Below are 21760 nucleotides of genomic sequence, written 5' to 3' on the forward strand. Positions count from 1 at the left end.
GTCTCCTACACAGCCTGTATGATACCAGGCCTGTCACCTTTGCAAGAAGGGACTGGCCCTTTTCCTTCACTACCACCACCCAAACTGTTGTAGACTTCAGGGACCCTCTTCAGGTTTCTCCTGGGCCCAGGTATAGGTATCAGGTTCTTAGAAAGTAGCCTGGAGAAAGTAGCTACTTTCCCTCCAATGACTACTTAGAAAGTAGCCCGGAGAAGGGCCTCTGGTGACTGGCTGGCTTGTTGGCCTCGGCCACTCAGAGGCCAGCTGGGCTCTTGACCAAAGTCCCAGGTCCCAAAAGAGCTGGTCTCTCACTCCGCCCTTGGTTTTTGGTTTTGTTGCCCACTGCTTTCTCGAATTGGGTTACCCTGAGTTCAAGTAGTGTATTTGCTACTTATTAGGCCATATTATCTTGGAAGTCATCTTCTCCGAACCTCCATTTCCTTACTTGTAAAATGGAGATAACAGGAAGGCTGTGAGAATTAAATGGGGTGATGCAAGTAAATCGTAAAGATGCATTTAAAAAAATGTTTTATAACTGCCCAGTCTAACCAAATCTGACTCACAGCAGGAGGCTGCTTAGGAAAACCCTTCTCATGAGTGGGATTCTCACTGGCTTCAGGCTGGACGCCCCTCTTTTGGAATATAAATGCTAGCTGAGGGGAGGATGTGGTGGTCCTGGCAAAGCTGCTCCAAACAGGCGGGGATGGTTTCATTGTCCCAGTTGGATTCTCAGCCTAGACCTCCCTGACAGCACTCGGCTGGATTAAACAAATGCCAATCAGTCGCCTTGTAAGCGCAGAAAGAGAAATAATAAAAAGAAGTGTCAATAAATGTCCTACAAATCCAATGCAAGCAAAAATCCTACCTTCAACTCTGGTGACCACATTTAGCCCTAGGAATTGGGTTTAAGTGGAAGCAATGTAGGAATCACCTTCAGTGCTAGAGCAGCTGCACTTTGTAGTGAAATAGCAATGGAAAGGGGGCAGTGGGCACCCACACCTCAATTTTTCCTCTATGGAGCTCTGCGACAAAGAACTTCCAATTGAACTCTTTTAGTGCTGTTGAAGGCTTTGCTGTGTAGACATCTGAGATAAAGAGTAAGAGGGAGAGGTGCCTCAAAATTTGGTTTTGTGTTTTTTCCTGAAAAGTGATTACTTCAACAGTAGGACAGAAGGAGCATCAATTCCTCAGAAAACCAATTAACAGTCTCTCCCAGGGTTGCTGCCAAAAATGGAATGAGACTATGGTGCTGTCTCCTAGCAAGAGCTCACTGTTGGTGAGGACGCTGAGAATTAGACTAGTCCTTTGGGCAGATAATATGGCATTTGGCATTCTCACTTCTGTAGCATAGTGTGTGCATGCCCTCTGTTTTAATGAGTGGCTAAGAGCTGAGAAAACATTCTTAGCCGCCACCCCCTTTTCTACAGTACAAATAAATTGAAATTATTACTACCAGTATTTTTTAAACTGATTTTTTCATTACAATGTGTTTGTTTCATTTTTAATTGACATACATAGAACAATGTACAGGTATTAGGTGGACAGTTCTGAATTTTGACGATTGTACACATGAGTAACCACCACTCCAGTTAAGATACAGAACATTTCATCACCCCTGAAAGTTCCCTTGTGCCCTTCTCATCAATCCTGTTGACTGTAGCCCATCCCCAGGCAAACACTGTTCTGGTTTCTATCACTATAGATTAGATATACTTGTTTTGAATTTATATAAATGGAATCATGTACCATGTACTCTTTCCGTGTCTGGATTCTTTCACTCAACATAATGTCTGAGATAGCAAATCACTGATTTGTGTTGTTGCATGTATCAACAGTTCACTTCTTTTGCTTTGTAAATCAATGTTATTGAAAGGTATAATTTATATACAATACAATAACGTTTTAAATACAGGCATACCTCAGAGATATTGTGGGTTTAGTTCCAGACCTCCATAATAAAGCAGGTATGGCAATAAAGTGAGTGGTAATCTTTTTGCTGGTGGATTGCCTTCACCAATTTGTAAAAAAACACAGCACCTGTGAAGGACAATAAAGTGAGGTGCGATAAAATGAGGTGTACAGTTCTGAGTTTTAACAAATTCATACATCTAAGTAACCAAAAATCAAGATCTAGAGCCCAGACCAGTGTGGCTTAGGGGTGGGCATTGCCCGGCAAAGCAAAACGTTGCCGGTCCAATTCCCAGCCGGGGCGCACGCTTGGGTTGCGGGTTGGGTCCCTGGTCATTGTGTACTAGACGCAACCGACTTGTATTTCTTTCTTTCCCCCACCCTTTCCCCCCTTTCTGAAAATAAAGCTTTAAAAAAAAAAAGTCAATGTTTATAAAAAATACTTTAAAGTTTATATTCTAGTGCGGAGAGACAAAGTAAATTGGCAACAAGATGATTTTTGATGGCGTGGAAATGCTCACTGAAGTATTATCAATTAATGCCAAAACATCAGAAACGAGTTATACAATTTATGTGTAAGGGCTTGATGGGCTATTGTTATCATTACATTGATTTTAAAAAATGACACTAAGAAATACTTAGCCGTATAATAAAAAGGGGAAATTTTAAATCGTATGCACACTTTCTTTAGGACTATGTAAAATACCTGTGCTATGATGGGTATGCATAAAGACTGGAATGACCCAGGAGAAAATGATACCGCTGTTGTATTTTTTATAGTGCTGGGACCATGAGGTGAGGGCGGGGGCGGAGAGACTTAAGGGCTTTCCGGTTTCGTTTTGGCTTTCGTTGCCTTACCTGTTAAAGCGTTGTTAACAGTAGAAACTGACATTGTGTAGTATTCTCATAGCACTTACCCTTGTGTAAGGCTTTAGAGTTCAGAGATTTATACATTTAGTGACGCGTGCCAAGTTTGAAAATAAAACTTAGGGTTTGTCAGCGGGAAGTAAATCACCAAGAGAACACGCCTGACGAGACACGCCTCAGGTTTGCGCCTGACGGGAAGAGGTGCGGCCCGAGACAAGCCCGGCGCGGAATGGTGACGTCTCGAGCCGGGCAGAAACTGACGTCACTTCAGCACCGCCGCTTCCGGTCCGCGTGAGTGTGGTCCTCGCGCCTGCTGCGGGCTCAGGGCCGGTGTTGGCGCGCAGTGCGGTGATTTTTTTCGGGAGCTGCCCTCTCTCCCTCTGGACCATGGCCACCGACTCGTGGGCCCTGGCAGTGGACGAGCAGGAAGCGGCTGTCAAATCGGTCAGTGGCCTCAGATCCAGGGGGGGAAGGAAGTAGGAGGGCCCAAGCGGACCCTGCTTCGAATACAGGGAGGACCACGGGTGGGGCAGGCCGGTGGCCCACGGGGAATCAGAACTGATTTGCGCCCAGAGAGATCAATATCGAGATTTTTCTCTTCACCTGGGCCGGTTAAAGACTTTTATCCTGTGGCAGATCTGTCCCCGCTACGTGCGCTGTCTTTCCTGGATTGCATCTCAGTGGGGTTATTAAGGAAAGGCAAGTTTAGATGCTGATTCTCTTTCTCATGAAGAGTAGAACGAGTCTGAGCTACTCTTATTTTAACATTTTTTAGGTCCATGCTTAAATTAACGTCGTTGGCAATTTGTAGCTCAGCAGAATAACAGATACAGGTTTTTATATATTTCAGTCTACTATAGATGTGGGCGGGAGGCACTGCGAATTGTTTCTTTGATGTTTAAAGTGACATTTAGTTACATATGCTGGTTCTTCTTTTATTAATGAAGATCCAATCAACTGGAAGGTAATTATAGTGTAAATTGTGATTTTTCGGTTATATCTAAATGTAGGTTTGTTTAGTGATAATGACGATTTTAGGAATATAGTTGGGTTTGGTTTTGTTTTTTTGTATGGGAGGGTGGTTTTGTTTTTGTAGGGTGAAATCTTATAACTTTTTAATGCCTAAATTGCATTTTTTTTCCTCAAGTCACCCTTTAATTGTTTTGGGAGGGTTGTCAATTTGTCAGCATACAGTTGAAATGGGCCAAATTCAGTGGAGAACGGGAAGAAGCTTCAGTGTCTAGTTAGGAAGGCTAGAATGTGGGAAGTGCTGTGAAAAATGGTAAGAATAATGTGGCAACTGAACTCTGAGCAGGGAGAGGACATTTATGAGTAAGAATATCAGGGAAATTATTTTTCAAGTAGCTTACATTTGAGCAGTATATTAGAGATTGAGTCATTTTAAGAGAGATGGAGGTGAAAAGCATTTTAGGAAAATAGAATACATGAAGGAGGATACACATCTTGGGAAAATAGAAGGCATTTTAGGAAAATAGAATGCACATTTGGCTAGAGAGCAGGAATCAGAACTCTTTTTTTACTGCAGCTTGAGTTATTGGGTTGTAGTAGGAGTGATGTAGAAAATATTGTAGTGAGTGTACTTTGGACTTTGATAACTTACAAAACTTGCTTTATTTGGTTAGTTTGGGGATGTTTCAGGATACTGACAACATTAAATTGAGAGCTGGCAAGATTTATTGGACTTCAGAGAACAGAATTTAGAAGGAGTGATGTTTAAAGGAAAAGAGATTAGTGTAGAAGTTACTCTAATAGCTCAGAAATAGAAGGTGTATATTGGGTGGTGAAAATGAAGATGAGGGAATAGATTCAAGAGATAATTGTGGGGTATAACTGGAAGGATTTAGAAAAAAGAAGAAAATGGAGATCTAGGCGAAGATTACTGTTTTCAACCTAAATCCCACAGGTGATATTTTAAGTGCTAATAACAGGCCTAGGGAATTGGGAAGAAGGGCAGATTTGATATGGAGGGTGGGAGTTCACTTTTGACTGTTCTGAATTTGCGGTAAGGGGGACATCTTGGTAAATACCTGTGTTGGGAGTCCCCAAGAGTTGTCCAAGTTTGATGGTTTCTTAGGAGGACTCACAGGATCCAGCATATAATTCTGCTCAGCCTCTATGATTTGTTACAATGAAAAGATACAAAGCAAAATTAGCAAAAAGCAGGGGCACATGGGGTCCAGAGAAAACCAAGCACAAGCTTCTTAAAAAAAAAAAAAAATTGACTTTATTTATTTATTTTTAGAGAAGAGAAGGGAGGGAGAAAGAGAGGGAGAGAAACATTGGTGTGAGAATAACATTGATCAGTTGCCTCTTGTACACTTCCCAACCTGGGACTGAACCCACAACCCAGGCATGTGCCCTAATCAGGAATCACAGCAGTGACCTTTTGGATGACACCCACCCAAATGAGCCACACCAGTAGCGGCCAAGCACAAGCTTCTAAGAGTGAAGTCACACGCTCCACATTTGTGCTAAATTCTTTCTGCAACAGAGTGTAACAACACATGTGAAGTATCAGGGAAGCTCATTAGAGACTCAGTGCTTAAGAGGTTTTATTGGGCTGGGGTTGGGAGAGGGGGGCTGTCCCATAGTCATCCTTTGCCAGCCTGTACCAAAACTCTGGACTCCCAAAGGAAAGCAGATGTTAACATAAACCACATGTTTTTGCAAACATAGTCAGTGAACCCCTCAACAGTTCTGGGAATAGCGGGAACCCTCTCACAATCCGCATTCCCAGATGCCAGCAAGTGGCCAGCTTTGCAACCTGGCTTTCCTAAGAATAATAGTCATGTCTCTTAATGTTAACTCTTTTCTGCACAGTACCCCTCAGGCATTTGGAAATGTAGTACTGGAGTTCAAGGGACCAGTCAGATTAAAGGTATAAAACTGGCAGCTATCCACAAAGAAATAAAAAAATATGATATAGTATATGGTTCTGGCACTCTAAATTTTACAATCTAGCGTTTAGCATCAGATCTTCCCTAAAAGACAGAAGTGGTTTCAGATCTTTTTAAACCCAGGACCCTAATCTAGCAGTGATATTATGAATATCACATAGGCCTAAACATACTTGGAATCTGGTTCTAACCGATTTGCTTATCAGGAGGCTGATGTAATTTAATGTTTTAAAACATTGCTTCCTAATAGTTGGTAAAAACCCTCCCCTTTGTATTTTATTACATATACTTGTATACGTTAGCTTAATAAATAATTCATGGTATTAAGCTATTCTGTGGCTCTGTTCTCAAGTGTTTTCTTTTATTTCCATTCAGATGAGTAATTTGCAGATCAAGGAAGAGAAAGTCAAACCAGATACCAATGGTGAGTCACTAGTAACTGTGAACTAAATACAAGCTACAAGTTTGCATCTGCTTTGTACTCATAGCTGTCATGTGAGAAGGAGCTTTCGTTTAGCATGTTCTGCAAATGTCAGCACTGGATTTGACAGCCAGTAAAGTCGGTTTCACACTGAGGGGTATACGTTATTCTTCCAGATGTTATTTAGCTCCTGACTCCTTGAAATCAAGAATCACTTTTGGGTTGTACTGTCTCTGTTCACTTGCTAATATTTCTTTAAAATTTATTTAATTTTTTTTTAAGGTTAATCTGGGTTCAAAATTCAGAAAGTATAAACAGGTGAGAGGCCTTCCTCTCATCTGGTCCACTATTTACCCAGTCTTTACCTATGTTGGTTTACTAGGCCTGCCATAACAAAGTATCACAAACTGAGTGGTTTAAACAACAGAAATTTATTGTCTCATAGTTCTGGAGGCCAGAAGTCCAAGATCAAGGTGTCAGCAAGGTTGGTTCTTTCTGAGGGCTATGAGGAAGGATATGGTACTCTTTGGTGTTCCTTGGCTTATAGAAGCATCACCCTGATCTGTCTTCCCTCTTCACATGGCGTCCTCCCTGTGTGCATGTCTGTGTTCAAATTTCCCCTCTTTATAAGGACATCGGTCATATTGGATTAAGGGCCACCCTAATGATCTCATGGTAACTAATTACCTCTGCAATGACCCTATCTCAAAATAAGGTCATTTTTTTAGTTACATTCCTAGGACTTAAACATTTGAATTTTGGGGGTGCGGGGGATGATTCATGACTTAACCCATAATACTAAACCACTCTGTTGGATTATTAATATTCTTCCAAAGTTTCTTTTAAAAAAAAAGATTTTATTTATTTTTAGAGAGAGGGAAGGGAGGGAGAAAGGGAGAGAAACATTGATGTGTGAGAGATACATCGATCAGTTGCCTCTTGCATACCCCCAACTAGGGACCTGGCCCACAACCCAAACATGTATCCTGACTGGGAATTGAACCAGCGACCTTTTGGTTTGTGGACCAGCACACAGTCCACCGAGCCACACCACAGGACCAAAGCTGCTTTTTATAAAAAGTGACTACAATACAGTTCATTTCTCTCTCTCTCTCTCTCTCTCTCTCTTCCGCCCCCCACCCTCCACAAAAGATGGCATAGTATACACAGTATACTTACTTACTTTCATTCAGCAACATACCTTGGCAAGTTTTCCCTATCAGTACATGGAGTTTTCTCACTCTTTTGTAATTGCATCATATTATATTGTGTTAATACATCACAATTTATTTAACCAGTCATCTGTTGATAGATGGTCACATTCTTTTGCTGTTACAAACAATGCTTCATGGAATAACCTTGGACTTAATTCTTTTTATATGAATGCAAATATATTTATAGGATAAATTGCCCCAAAATGGATTTATGAGGTCAAAGATATGCATTTGCAATTTTTATCAGTATTTTCAAGGTACTCTCAATAAGTATTTTGCCAATTTATATTTCTATCAGTAAAACATGAGAGTCTGTTTCCCCACAGCCTCACTACAGAATTTTTAGTCAAAAACGGGATTTTGCTGATCTGCTAAATAAAAAATGGTGGATCAACATAATATATTTTAATTTGTGTGTCATCATTAGGGTGAATATTTTCATAAGTTTAAAAGAATTTGTATTTCCCTTTCCTGAACTGATTGTGTCATTTGCCCATTTTTCTATTGGGCTTTTTGTCTTTTTTCTAAATATGAAGAACTTTGTACTTTAAGATTAACCCTTTAATTGTGATAGAAGTTGATAATACTTTTGCCACCTATATTTGCCATTTGACTTTGCAGCATACGTATTTTGCACTTATTGTGTATGGTGTCCTATGATGTCAATTAGGCCAATGTAGTTAATGGTGTTGAGATCTAAGTCTTGATTGTTGTTTGGTCTAGTTCTTTTCATTTTTGAAAGAGCGGTGTTAAAACTTTGAACTACAATTATGGGATAGTCTGTTTCTTTCTTTAATTCTGTCTTGTTAGGACTTCTGTCCAAAAAACACATCTGTCTTGCAGATATGTTTTCAGGTATATACACATGTATGTCTTCCTGATGAATGAACCCTTTTATATTCCCCTTTATTTCTGGTGATGCTTTTTGTCTTGAATTCTGCATTTTGGGAACCACTCCAGCCTTTTGTGCTTACAGTGCATGATAATCTCTTTGCGTCCCTTGACTCTCAACTTCTTTGTGTCTTTATAAAGTGTGCCTCTTGTAGACAACTGACAGTTGGATCTTGCTTTTTTTTTTTAAATCCATTCTAATAATCTCTTAATTAGAGTGTTTTATCTGTTTACATTTAATGTAATTATTGATGTCATTGGGTTTAGGTTAGCAACTTTACTATTTGTTTTCTATTTGTCTCCTCAGATTTTGTTTCTTTGCCTATTTTCTTGCCTTCTTTTGGGTTAAGTGAATATCTTAAGAGTCCCATTATAACTTATTTGTGGGCTTCTTAGCTGTAACTCTTTGCATTCTTTTATGAGTATTTTAAAGTTTTCTTCATGTGAGTCTTGCATATTTTTTGTTAACTTTATTTCTAGGTGCAGTATTTTATCTTTTTTAGTTGCTATTATAAATAGGATTTTTTCAGTTACATCTCTGTGTTTATATAAGCTGCTGATTTCTGTTTACTTAATACTTAGTCCTGCAAGTTTATAGTCATACATTCTATAAAAAGTGATCATTTTACCTCTTCCTTTTAATTTCTAATACCTTTATTTTCTCGTTTAATTATGTTTGCCAATATAAAGCTATATTTTATATTAGGAAAAGTAAGCCAGAGGTGACATTCTGATTGCTTTGAAGTCAGCCAAAATCTCTGGAAATTTGAAATTTTCTTATGCACTTAAAAACTTACTAAAAATTTATTAAACACAAAGAAATGCCAACTATTTACCTTTTGACCACTTAAATAATTTTTATAGTTACATTGTCCCACCTTCTGGGTGGTTTTGATATCTGCCTTTTTGATTATGACAGCTGTTTTCTTGTGTAGGTGTTATCAAAACCAATGTCACTGCAGAAAAAGCAGATGAAGAAGAGAAAGGTAACTACTCATGAAACCCTGTAGCAAGAGACAAAGTAGTAGGACTCAGGACTTGCTGTTCTGGAGCCAGAGGCACTCTGAGTTGTCAGATGAAGAAGAGGAGGAATCCACAAAGGAGGCTGAGAAGACAGAGTCAGTGAGGTAGAAGGACCAAGGACAGTGGTCTCCCAGAAATCAGAAGGAAATGTTTCCAAAGCAGGGAGTTAAATATAGGTAACAAGTTGATTAAGAGAACTAAATGTTGTCTGTTGAATTGATTTGGCAGTGTAGGGTTCATTGGTGAACTCGACAAGGGCTAAGGTGAAGTGGAGAGGCTTAATAAAAAGCTAGTCAGTGTACATTCAACAGAAGGGGAGGAGAGGAAACGGAGACGAACATAGATAGCTTTTTTAGGGGATGTTCCATCAAGGGGAAGGGGGGTGTCATGAGGGTGGAGTTTGTCAGGTGAGTATAAAGAATATCTACACGTTTCTCCTAACAGAGGACAGAGCTGCTCAGTCCTTACTCAACAAGCTCATCAGAAACAACCTGGTCGATAACACCAACCAAGTGGAAGTTCTGCAGCGGGATCCAAAGTCCCCTCTCTACTCAGTGAAGTCCTTCGAGGAGCTTCGGCTGTGAGTATTTGTTCCTCTGAGCTGCTTCTTACCAGTTCCTCTTTTATAAAATTTAGCATCTCAGAGATTCTTGGGGAAATTTTACTTTTAACTTTTTAAAAAGATCCTAACGTATTTATTTCTTTGACTAATTAATAAATCATAGGATGCAAACATCAAAAAGTATGAAAAAGGTTAGAGTTATGGTCTCCCTCACACCCTTGTCTCTTGGCTTCCCATTTCTCCTTTTCTTGATAGGGATATTTACATGCCACAGATTTATTCATCGTAGCTGAAAGTCTTTTTTCTTTTATGCTCTTAGAACTTTCAATAAAATATTGGCTGACAGGTGATTTCTGGATGTCAGGAACATTTCTTATTAGGTAAGCCCTTTTGTTAGACTATAGGGTTTATGATCTTAAGAACAGTTTACCTGCTTTTATAAAATCCGTCAAAAGAGCCTGTACAGGATTCCCAGGACCTGCAGTGGAAAGTAGCCTTCAACATTCTGGCGTTTAAAAAATCCAGAATGCAGAATTAAGTCTTAGGGGAGCACACATATAGCACTGTGCTAAGAATGACTTCTAACGTGTCATTATTTTAAAGAGGTAATTATGAAAGGTCATACCACGTTTTTTGTTTCTTCAGTAAGGTAGTAAAGAGGTGTTTATGGATCATTGGTTTTATGTACATGCCACTGTGCTGTGTGTTACGAATAATGCAAGACATAACTACTACTCTCGCTGCCTGCCAGCACCCAAATCACAGAAAATAGCTGATGAATAAGAAAGTGGTGGAATAAAGGTGTTCCTTGCCTTTGTTCAGCAAAATCCATAGTATGTGCACTGTGAGCAAATAGGGGCCACATTTCTGCCAGCTATTACCACTGCTTTAGAGTAAAAGTCACTTAAAATATTAGCGTCAACTAGAACCAAATCAAGTTGTTAGTGAAGTAATAGATAATAACAGTGTTTTATTTATTTATTTTTGGGTTTGTTTTTTTTTAAATAATTTCAGGAAATTATACTTCTCTGTTATTTCTCAGGGGCTTCATTCAGCAAATCTGTCATCTCTGCTCTGTTCATCAACTGTATTAGGGCAGCTACATGTGCTCTATTGTTTTCTGACAGTTTGCTTTTCTAAGTATCAATGGGTTATTTTTGTGTTTTTTTTTTAAGTTCCTTTCATTTAAAGGACTAGAGCTCTTAGTTCAACCAGTGATGAATTGTCCTCTTTGAAAAGGCAACTTCTCTCTGACTTAGCTGTTGGTAGCCAAAGGAAACAAAGAATGAAACCTAGGTCACCTAATATACTTGGTCTGTTCTGTACGTAAAAGATTTGAATTAATCTACAAAATAAAAGAAAAAAATGAGCCACTGAAAGTTCTTGGATCACTTGAAAATCCTCATTCATTAGTGACTTTGTTTCCTTGACAACCAAATCAGAATCTGCTGGCATTAAAGCCTTTTCTTCCAAATGGCAGACATCAAAGGTTATGTTTTCAAAGTTCTTTGTGTCTAAGAACCAACAAAGGCCAGAATAATTTGCCTTTTGGAGAGCCTGTTGAACTCCAGTGAAGGCTTAGAGAACAGAAGGCTTGACTCAGTTTGACTTTTCTTTGTAATTAATCTAGTATGATTTTTGTTAAACACCCTGTCAATTTAGAGGAAGTAGAAAGCTTATTGTAAATGTAACGTAATAGCAACTTTAATTGGTATTTGTGGTGTAGCTGCTTATATAAGAAGTTGGGGCTTTTCTGTTCTTGATTTTGACCTGATGTTACCTCTTGATTTTTCCAAGCTGGCTTTGGCAGGACCATTGAATACAAAATGACTGGTTTCAATTTATTATCTGCACTGAGAAATTAAAACTGAAATCCCATTCTCCAAAGGGACTTTTATATCTTAGCAGCATAGGAAGCAGTGTTACTTTTAAATGTCTTTTATAATTTATTTTATACCATGAATTAATAAATACCACCCTCACAGTATCCAGAGAGCACTTGTCCTCCAAGGCCAATCACATTTGTGGGTCTGCTGAAAGCATGAATTTCTCCAAGAAAGGAAATTAATTTTATATTTTATGATTTGTATAATAGTTGCAGGTTAAAATTCAATAGGAAAAGATGGTTTCATTTTGTTTTAGATAGTGTTTTTTTAAGGCTTAGGAAGATATATCTGACAAAGATAGGATGCATCATTCTTTGCTAGATGTAGGGAATGATAAAATTCTAGGCCTTTAGAACAATCTCAACAACTAGGAATCTATTTTTTCTCTCCCTGGCCTCCCAGGAAACCACAGCTTCTTCAGGGAGTCTACGCCATGGGCTTCAACCGACCATCCAAGATACAAGAGAATGCATTGCCTTTGATGCTTGCTGAGCCGTGAGTATGCACCTCTTTGGGGAGGGGGGGGGGATTAAGATTTCGTTTATTTCTTTTTAGAGAAGGGAAGGGAGGGAGAAAGAGAGGGAGAGAAACATCAATGTGTGGTTGCCTCTTACGCACCCCCCAACTGGGGACCTGGCCCGCAACCCAGGCATTGGCCCTGACTAGGAATCGAACCAGCAACCCTTTGGTTCACAGACCAGAGCTCAATCCACTGAGCCACACCAGCCAGGACAATTACAATATTTTTTTAATGGCCAAAATGCCACCTATTTCCATGACAGTGAGTTGCATGAAGTGAAATGTGAAAGCTCCCTCTAAAGCATCTGTCTGACTTGGTATCTTACGTTTTCCATAAAGATGGGAAAAGAGAACATGTAGAAGAAGCCAAGTCCTGGAGGCACGTTATAGCGCAGAAAAAATGTCCTTGGGGATTCGTCTTGGCACAGATCTTACTCTGCAGTCTTAATGTCCACAGGGCCCATAGAGTACAAAACTAGGGCACCAGCTATGCTAGCATCTAGAATGAGGCTTTCTCCATGTGAACCCATCTAAAACAGTCATTATTTCCTATAATTTTTAAGCAGTTTTTGAACAATATATAAAAAATTTATCATTGTGCTCAATTCAGAAAACCTAGACTAAAGGGAGGAAAATCTATATTCTTACCTCCCAGAAAAAAACATTTTGACACCTTTTTTGGCATTTAACCAGTATTACCTTTGTCCCTCTTCTTCCTTAATCCAGTCCACAGAACCTGATTGCCCAGTCTCAGTCTGGTACTGGTAAAACAGCTGCCTTTGTCCTGGCCATGCTCAGCCGAGTGGAACTGGCAGAGAAATACCCCCAGGTGAGAGCTGGGGAATCCTGGGGCGCTGACTTACCTGCCCTGGGAAGGGCAGCGCCATCTGGTGGGAGATTGATGAGGGTGCCCCTAGAGGGTCTGAATGTTTCCTATGCTTCAAACCGTGGCTCAGGCAGAGCAGAACCTGAGTAGAATTCATTTGGAAGCAGCCTTAGACAATAGCTTTCGAAAGCATCCAGCCAGCCAAGCTGGAAGGTCTGGTTGGAGATGATGTCGTTCCCTGCACCGTTCAAGTGGTAATAACATCAGCGTACTTGTTGCTTTAGAGCCTGTTTATTACTAAAAAGTTCTCCTAAACTCATCCTTTACAATCTCCCTATCAGTGCCTGTGCCTCTCCCCAACATATGAGTTGGCGCTTCAGACAGGAAAAGTGATTGAGCAGATGGGCAAATTTCATCCAGAACTGAAGCTTGCTTATGCTGTTCGAGGCAATAAATGTGAGTATAAAGGGGTGAGACCTAAGCGATGAGCACAGTAGGGTGGTGTGGGTTTGGATGTTGAAGATGCGATGATGATTATTCAACTCTGATTCAGTCTGACCTTAGAACTCCAATTAATGCTTTTAGCTAATCTACCTAATTACTTGCTAATTTGTTAACAGTTCTCTCCCCTCTTAAAATAAGATTTTTGTATTGTTAGAAAATCCGTGGGCTCTGGAGTTCTTCACTGAAAAGATGGGGTTTTGAATTTGGCATCCAGAGCTCTGGAAGCTTCTTAGAGAGGCAGCACTGAGGATGTAGGTGGAGGTCGGATACCTTTCTTGAAAAGTCAGCACAGCTTTAGCAAGAGTAAACCTAGAGCATGTACGGCTTACTTGGTCTTACTAAAATCAGCAGTTTTCTTCGTGTGCTCCACAGAGTATAATGTAGAGAATATGGGTTAAAATGGGGAGGTGGGGCAGTTAGAAAGTAGGTCATTAGGAAGTTGTTGGAACATAAAAAACTACAAATCATTAAGAAAAAAGGAAGCAATCTAAGAAGAGGTTAGACAAAAGAGGCCCAGTTGAAAAAACACTTTATAAAAGAAGGAATTCAGATGGCCAGTAAACATGAAAAGATGAGCTTCATTAGTCATCAGAAAAATGCAAATTAAAACCACCGTATGCCTCTCAGATGGGCAAAAATGAAGAAATCTGTATTAGTAAGGATGCAGACCAGGAATGCTCACACTCCGGGTGGGGAGTGTACACTGTACAACACTTTAAGAGAGAGTTGGCATTACCGAGAAAAGTTGGAGAGACATCCCTTTGACCCAGTAGTTTATAATTGCCTGGAGCAACGGGTCTCAAATTTTTTGGTCTCTTACACTCATACGACCCCAAAACATTTTTGTTTACACTGGTTATATTTATCAATATTTGCCTTATTAAAATTTAAAATTGAGAAATTTTTCAAGTACTTACTTTTGAAGAATATGAAGGAAATCTTTAGATTTTTTTTCTTTTGGGTGCTACACCAAAACTTAGCAAGTGCTAATTAAAAGTTAGTTGAGCCCTAACCAGTGTGGCTTAGTTGATTGGGCGTTGTCGCACAAAGCAACTTTGATTTGTCTCTGGTATGGTCGCTGGTTTGATTCCTGGTCAAGGCACACGCCTGGGTTGTGGGTTCGGTCCCCAGTTGGGGTGCATGCAAGAGAGGCAACTGATCAATGTTTCTATCTCACATGGATGTTTCCCTCCCTCCTTCTTCTTCCCTTCCTTCTTCCTTAAAAAAAAAAAGTTGCAGTGTGATATTTGAAATCATTAATGAACTTTTCATACTGTTACATTAAGATTCCTTGGTTTCTCTTGCACTTTCAGTGTATCCTTAGCCCAAGAAAGATTTTTAATGTCATATCTTGGTCATTTGAAAAATTTTAAAAATACTATCTTAATGAATTATGCTGATCTTCCAAATGTTGACCTATTTTATTATACAAAAATTTTAATTACATGATTTAATATCACCACCAAACTCATCAGAGAAGTTTGTGCACATTGAGAAACTCAGACTTACACTGGCACATACAAGCTTTCCTAAATTCTAATTCTGATTTTCTTTTGAAAGCTTAAACATTATAATGGCAGCTAATACAGTTGATTGTATTCATTGAAGAGACTGGCATTCTTTTCTCATTTATTTTAAAGATTTTATTTTTAGAGAGAGAGGAGGGAGGGTTAAAGAGGAGGAGAGAAATATCGATGTGCGAGAGAAACATCGACAGGTTTCCTCTTGCATGCCCCCTACTGGGGACCTGGCCCACAACCCAGGCGTGTGCCCTGACTGGGAATTGAACCTGCGACCATTTGATTCGCAGGCTGGTGCTCAAGTTACTGAGCAAAACCAGCCAGGGTTAATGTATCATTTTTTAAAGTTTCAATTTTGATTTGGGCAGTGAATGTTGAGAACTACAGTGTGTTTAAAGTTAATTTTAAATTATTCTAATGGATAGTTGATGAATTTCTAGTAAAAAGCCTTTTCTCCCCAAGTTTTTAAACTTTTTTAAAAATAGTTAAGACATTCACACATTTCAAATTGAAAGGATATATGATAGAAACTTTTCTTTGTCCCAGCCACCTACTTCTCCTTCCTAAAGGCACCCAGTACTAACCAGTTTCTCATGTGTTCTACCAGAGATACTCTGCAGCTACAGTTAAGTAATAATGTATGTGTATAGTGTATGTCTAAGAGTATGTAACTACATAACATGTGTATACTTAGTACCTGCACGTATATCACATGTATTCTTTTTCACCCCTTTTGGTATACAAACTGCACCTATCTTGTTTTTTATATGTAATAACATATTTTTGAGATTGTTCTATATCAGTTCTTAAATGGTTTTATACTTTTATTGATGTTATCCATTGCATGTATCATATTTTGCTTAATTAGTGAACTATTGATACATGCATATAATTTCACACATATTAATACATATACAGGATTAATTCCTAATAGTGGACGTATTGGTCAAAGGCTAAATGCATTAATAATTTTGATAGATGGTTATATCACTTTCAACTCCCGTCAGCTACAGTTTGAGAATGATGTATTGTTTCAATCAAAGAGAATTTGTACTTAGGAAATTTGTCTACACAATTAGAATATTTAACAAAGCAAAAAAAAAAAAAAAAAAAATCACTGGTCCAGAATCCTGGGGCTAAAAATTACCAATTTGGGAGGAAGTCAGTGAACTGTGAGTGAATGAATGGTATGAAAAGAATAAGAGTCATGCTAAAGAGGAAGAGCTGGGCCATGTTGAATGATAGGACAAGGTAGGAAAGGGAAACCAGCACTTGCTGAGGGTTCACTGTGTAGGATTTAATCCTACCTATATGCAACGAAGTAGGTGTCATTATGCGCACTTACAGTAGAAAAAACAAAGACTTGGAAAACACTCTTGTATGTTTTAAAATCTGGAATTAACTTGTTCTACTAGCTCTGGAAGTGTGGCCAAAGCTTTGGTTTCCAAAGCAGGTTTTGTCATGGAAATACCCACAGAACATATTTGTCCCCACAGTGGAGAGAGGTCAGAAGATAAGTGAGCACATTGTCATTGGCACCCCTGGAACTGTTCTGGACTGGTGCGCCAAGCTCAAGTTCATTGACCCCAAGAAGATCAAGGTGTTTGTTCTGGATGAGGCTGATGTGATGATAGCTACTCAGGGCCATCAAGATCAGAGCATCCGCATCCAAAGGTAGGACTCTGGACCCGGGAGGAACTTCTCAGCCTCCTGATACACAAGTAAAAGTCTTCTTGATGTTTCGTCCTGTGATACCCAGCTCCTCTTCTGCTCCTGCTGGGTTCTTTGCCTCAGAACCTTCAGAAGCATGTGCTTGATGGGCCACACCAGCCTGGGTTGAGGAAAAAGACTTAGGGAATCTACCACCACTTCGTCCCTGCCCCGTGTCTGCTCCTGCCTCTTCCCCGCAGTGCTTCTCCACCTCTGCCATCTTCCCAGGGACGTAGACCACCCAAGCCTGGGGAAGCTGTGCTTCTGTTGGCTCCAGTGATAAACACAGGGTCATGCCAAATACCTGGGCCTTCCCTTGCAGGATGCTGACCAGGAACTGCCAGATGCTGCTTTTCTCTGCCACCTTCGAAGACTCTGTATGGAAATTTGCCCAGAAAGTGGTCCCAGACCCCAACATTATCAAACTGAAGCGTGAGGAGGAGACACTGGACACCATCAAGCAGTACTATGTCCTGTGCAACAACAGAGATGAGAAGTTCCAGGCCTTGTGTAACCTCTACGGGGCCATCACCATTGCTCAAGCCATGATCTTCTGCCATGTGAGTAGCAGCCTGAGCAGCAGCAGCAGCAGCAGCAGGCCTGCCTGGGAAGGGGCTCCATGGGAAGGTGTTGCCCAGCTCCCTCCTCAGCCAGCTCCACCTGCGTGCTGAGGGGGACAGGTTTCCTCTGTGGCCAGGAAGGAAACAATTTGTGAAGATGTAAGAGGCAGTTTCTTCTTAGGCTCCTGAGGGGTATATAACCTAATAGAGCCTCTTGAATTTTATATTATTTGTATGATGTATTACTAGAAAAACCAAGGGAATCAGCTGATATTTGTCAGAAAAATAAAATAAACAAAATGGTTGGTTATAAAGTTAATACAAAATAATTAGTTTTTTTAGTCTCAAATGTGAACACTTAGAAAATGGAAGGCTAGATCCCATGTATAATAGAAAAAAAGTTTTTTTCAGGAATCTTTAAGATTTCTGAAGAAAACTTCAGAGTACTATTTAAAGGATGCCATAATAAGACAAATCTTACTCTGTTGTTGGAAGACAGTGGAGTGGCAACCCTCTCCCAACTTCAGGTGAAACTTTCAAACCTATAGAAAAGAAAAAAATAAAATGAATACTTATGCCCTTCACCTATTGTCAACACTTAGTTACGTTTGCTTTATTCATATCCATGTGTGTGACCTATCTGTACCTTTTTTGCTGAGTTATTTTAAAGGTAGTTGTAGACATCGTAACAATTCACACCTAAATACTTACTAAGTGACCATAATACCACCTTTAACAGTGATGGTGATATTGTCCCCCAAACAGTTCATCCATATTCCATTTTCTCCCTCGTTACCAAAAAGGTTTTGATTGCTTTTGGTTGCTGTTGTTAAGCCTAAGAGCCAGTCAAAAATTGTTGCATTAGTTGTCCTGTCTCTTGAGTTTCTCTTAATCTAGAACAGTTTCTCCACCTGTCATGACACAGATGCCTTAAAAGATTCCAGGCTAGTAAGTAGACTTACTCTGATTTTTTGCGCTTGTGTTTATTTTCAGGTTAAATATTTTTGTAAGATTACTACTCAGATGACATTGTTACTTTCTGGTACACCATTATGTTATCAGTTTTAGGAAATTTAACCCTTAGCTTCCAAGTTTATTCCAGATCAAAAATATTTCCTTCAGGGAACTTCATTTCTCAAATGTTTTCTTCCTTCAGACCCGCAAAACAGCCAGCTGGCTGGCAGCAGAGCTCTCCAAAGAAGGCCACCAGGTGGCTCTGCTGAGCGGTGAAATGATGGTGGAGCAGAGGGCTGCGGTGATCGAGCGCTTCCGAGAGGGCAAAGAGAAGGTGCTGGTGACCACCAACGTGTGTGCCCGTGGTGAGCAGAGAACTTGTCGCGGTCTGCCAGACTCGGGGCAGCGAGAGAAATCCTCTATGTGAAAAACTCAGACGGTTCGGAAGAGATCAGGCGGGGTTGGTGGTGACGTTTTTCTCTAGGACAGACTGGGTTCCCTCATCAGCTGAGAACTCCCACAGAAGCCCGGAGTCCGGACCGGGTGGAAGGGAAAGTGCAGGCACCCGACCGGTTGAGAACGGCGCCTGTCCTTCTTGGGGCAGCCGCTGAGGTGTCAGCCGCATCTCCAGACACTTGTGTCCAGCGGAGGCTCTCCTACTGACTTCCTAACTTTGTTAGCACCTGCCCAAGTTCTGTGGTTTCCCTCTGGGTTCTGCTACATGCCCCTTGTCCCCTGAATCGCAGAGTCGGACCAGCCAGGCTCCTTCCATCAGAAGTTGGTGGCCGGACTGTGGGTGAGGCAGGGATGTTTTTCCTCCCATCCTTAACCGTCTTCCAACTCTCCTCCGTGCAGGTATCGATGTTGAACAGGTGTCTGTTGTCATCAACTTCGACCTTCCCGTGGACAAGGACGGGAACCCCGACAACGAGACCTACCTGCACCGGATCGGGCGCACTGGCCGCTTTGGCAAGAGGGGCCTGGCGGTGAACATGGTCGACAGCAAGCACAGCATGAACATCCTCAACAGAATCCAGGAGCATTTTAGTGAGTCCCTGGGAGTGTCTTGTGCCAGGGCCCTCTCCTTAGAGGGGCCGATCCGGGGGTGGCGATAGGGTAGTTTTCCTGTGACCCCTAAAGCAGCTTTGTCCCTGTCCACATTGCCCTCCATCCCTGCCATATGGACGTCCTCAAAGAGCAGACCTGGAGAGTCAGCGTCGGGGACTCGAATGACAGGTCCCCCTTGGCCAGGCTGAGGGGCCTCGGGCTCTGACTGTTGCGGTCAGTGTCTGTTCCTCAGGTACCAGAAGCCTTGGGGTTAAAGGAAGGAAGGATGTGGCCAGTGGCAGGGCTCGATCGGGCAGAGACCTGTCCTCCCTGTCTCCCTGCTGTGCTGCCTCCCCTAGGTGCGTGTCTCCACAGTGGGCCTTTGTTGCTCTCTCTCTCTGAATCTTTCTTATTTTTCCTCAGATAAGAAAATAGAAAGATTGGACACAGATGATTTGGACGAGATTGAGAAGATAGCCAACTGAGGAGCTCCACCAGTCCCTGCCCAGGAACCTCGTCCGTTCACAACGCAGGCCTGGACAGTCAGCAAAAGATAAAGACATGCGTAGAGAGAAACTACCTACCTCATTTTAAATTATGTTTGGACTTGACAAAAATTATGCAAATAATTGGGAAAGGTAGAAGGAAAATTTTGCATTTTGGAAAATTTAGTCCTTTTCCCCTCATTTTTTAAAGCCATCGTTTCCCCTCTCTTTATAATATCTGGTCACTATTGGTAATCACCGGCCCCAGGATCTCTTTCATATTTTCCTGCTAGTGGTTTGGGACCAACCTTCAGCCCCTGAAGAAATGATAGAGTGGAGGAGAGGCCCACCACGTGGATGGCACGTGGCTGTGACATGAGGGAGCCTCTGCCGGCAGTGAGGCCTGTGAGCTGTCCCTCTCCTCTGTCCCTGACAGATCAGTCACCAGTGTCTCCTGCCCTGGGGGCCATCTTCCTTTTCCTAAATCCAGAGATGTTCCCGTTAATAATCCCTTTAACCTCTGTTCTCTGTGCCAGAGGAGATACCCGTGTTTCTCCCTGGGTGAGCATCATGGCTACTTTTATAAACCTCAGATTGGGTGAGAAACATGGAAGTCATTGAACCTTTGGAGGGATTTGTCTGGCGAGGGTAGGTGACACCTTCAAGGATCTGGGCCTGACCTCCTCTTGCAGTTGTCTCTCCGCTCAGGCAGCCGGTAGTCGTCATGGCAGCCTGGAGACAGACTGGGCAGTTTTCTGACAAATGCCCGGGCACGTGGGTTGGCTCTTACCCATGGGTGTCACACTGTGCCTGCAGGTGAGCAGCACAGTCCGGAAATGAAGTTATGGAAACTTGGATTATGCTGTTCATCTGTAATAGTGGGTCTGTTGGTTACTTTAATTCATACATGGTATGAATATGGACAAATTAATTAGAGCTATGCCCATCACTCATTATGTTAAAAAATTTTTAAATAATTATGAAACATTTTACTAATCTTGATTTGTCTTTATTTGTATTTTTCTGGTTATTAGACTAATATATGCTCATAAAATATATATTTGAGTGTATACCTATATAAATACAGTGCAAGTGTCCTCTGTCCCCACCTCTCTGGGGTCACCGTTGCTAGCAGCTTGGTGAATGTTCAATATATTGCCTTCTGTTTGCATATATCAGCCCACTTTTTAAAAATGTGAACATTCTATTCACACTCTTGTGCAATCTGCCATTTCACTTACCAGCATACTTTGGCATCATTCCAGCGTGTAGCTGCACAGCATTTATTTCATGGCTTCTCTAGCGATAGGCATACAGTGGTTTCCACTGTGCTGCGTTGCCACAGTGCCACGTGAATACCCTTGCTCATCTCTGCGCCCTGCGGAGACTCACTCTAGGACGTGTTCCTGGAAGTAGAATTGTTGAGTCAAAGAGTAGGGACGTCTGACCTTTTAATACATTGCTAAGTTAGTTTGCCAAAGATTTTTATCAACTTATGTTATTGCAATTATACAAAAATACTACCTATTTTCATAACTGCTTGCCAGCCCTGTACAGTACTAATTTTTAAAACTTTGCCGTGCTGAACAGCAAAAATTGATTACATCATTGCTTTTTTGTTTTGTATTTTGTGAGGTTTGGCAAATTTTCAGTGTATTGGGTATTTGTATTTTCTCTTGGGATACTGCCCATACTTGTCTCAGCATTTTACTATTGGATTGTCAATCTTTAATAATTTTTAGCCACTTTTCTATTTTAGGGAAATTAAACTTTGTCTTGAGTGGTACATGTTCTCCTAGTTTGTCTTTACAAACATTTTTTCTTACTGCTACACAAAAGTTTAATTTTAATGTTACATTTTATTGATATTTTAAGAAATACGGATTTTATATCATGGCTAGAAAAGCTTGTCCTTTCTCAGTATTACAAATTACTTAGTCTAGTT

At 40.8% G+C, this 21760-nt stretch overlaps 1 protein-coding gene across 1 annotated transcript; it reads left to right on the forward strand.

The window, feature by feature from the left end:
• Nucleotides 1-3049: 3049 nt before the first annotated feature.
• On the forward strand, nt 3050-21583 carry DDX19A (DEAD-box helicase 19A). Its single transcript, XM_054579200.1, has 12 exons — nt 3050-3219; nt 6069-6117; nt 9155-9205; nt 9687-9822; nt 12093-12185; nt 12936-13038; nt 13377-13491; nt 16556-16733; nt 17092-17329; nt 18486-18648; nt 19139-19330; nt 19754-21583. The coding sequence occupies exons 1-12, from the start codon at nt 3163-3165 to the stop codon at nt 19813-19815; spliced, it is 1437 nt and encodes a 478-aa protein (XP_054435175.1). The 5' UTR covers nt 3050-3162; the 3' UTR covers nt 19816-21583.
• Nucleotides 21584-21760: the final 177 nt, after the last annotated feature.

Source organism: Pteronotus mesoamericanus, unplaced genomic scaffold (assembly GCF_021234165.1).
Source record: "Pteronotus mesoamericanus isolate MK-2021 breed Mesoamerican mustached bat unplaced genomic scaffold, CSHL_Meso_final contig_52, whole genome shotgun sequence".
Classification (NCBI taxonomy): Eukaryota; Metazoa; Chordata; class Mammalia; order Chiroptera; family Mormoopidae; genus Pteronotus; species Pteronotus mesoamericanus.

What these genes read in the sequence shown, in the direction of transcription:
- DDX19A (XM_054579200.1), top strand. Translation starts at nt 3,163, where the DNA reads ATGGCCACCGACTCGTGGGCCCTGGCAGTGGACGAGCAGGAAGCGGCT. An exon ending in TCCTTCGAGGAGCTTCGGCT is followed by an intron (nt 9,823 to 12,092) that starts GTGAGTATTTGT and finishes CTGGCCTCCCAG; the next exon opens with GAAACCACAGCTTCTTCAGG. An exon ending in TGCTGTTCGAGGCAATAAAT is followed by an intron (nt 13,492 to 16,555) that starts GTGAGTATAAAG and finishes TTGTCCCCACAG; the next exon opens with TGGAGAGAGGTCAGAAGATA.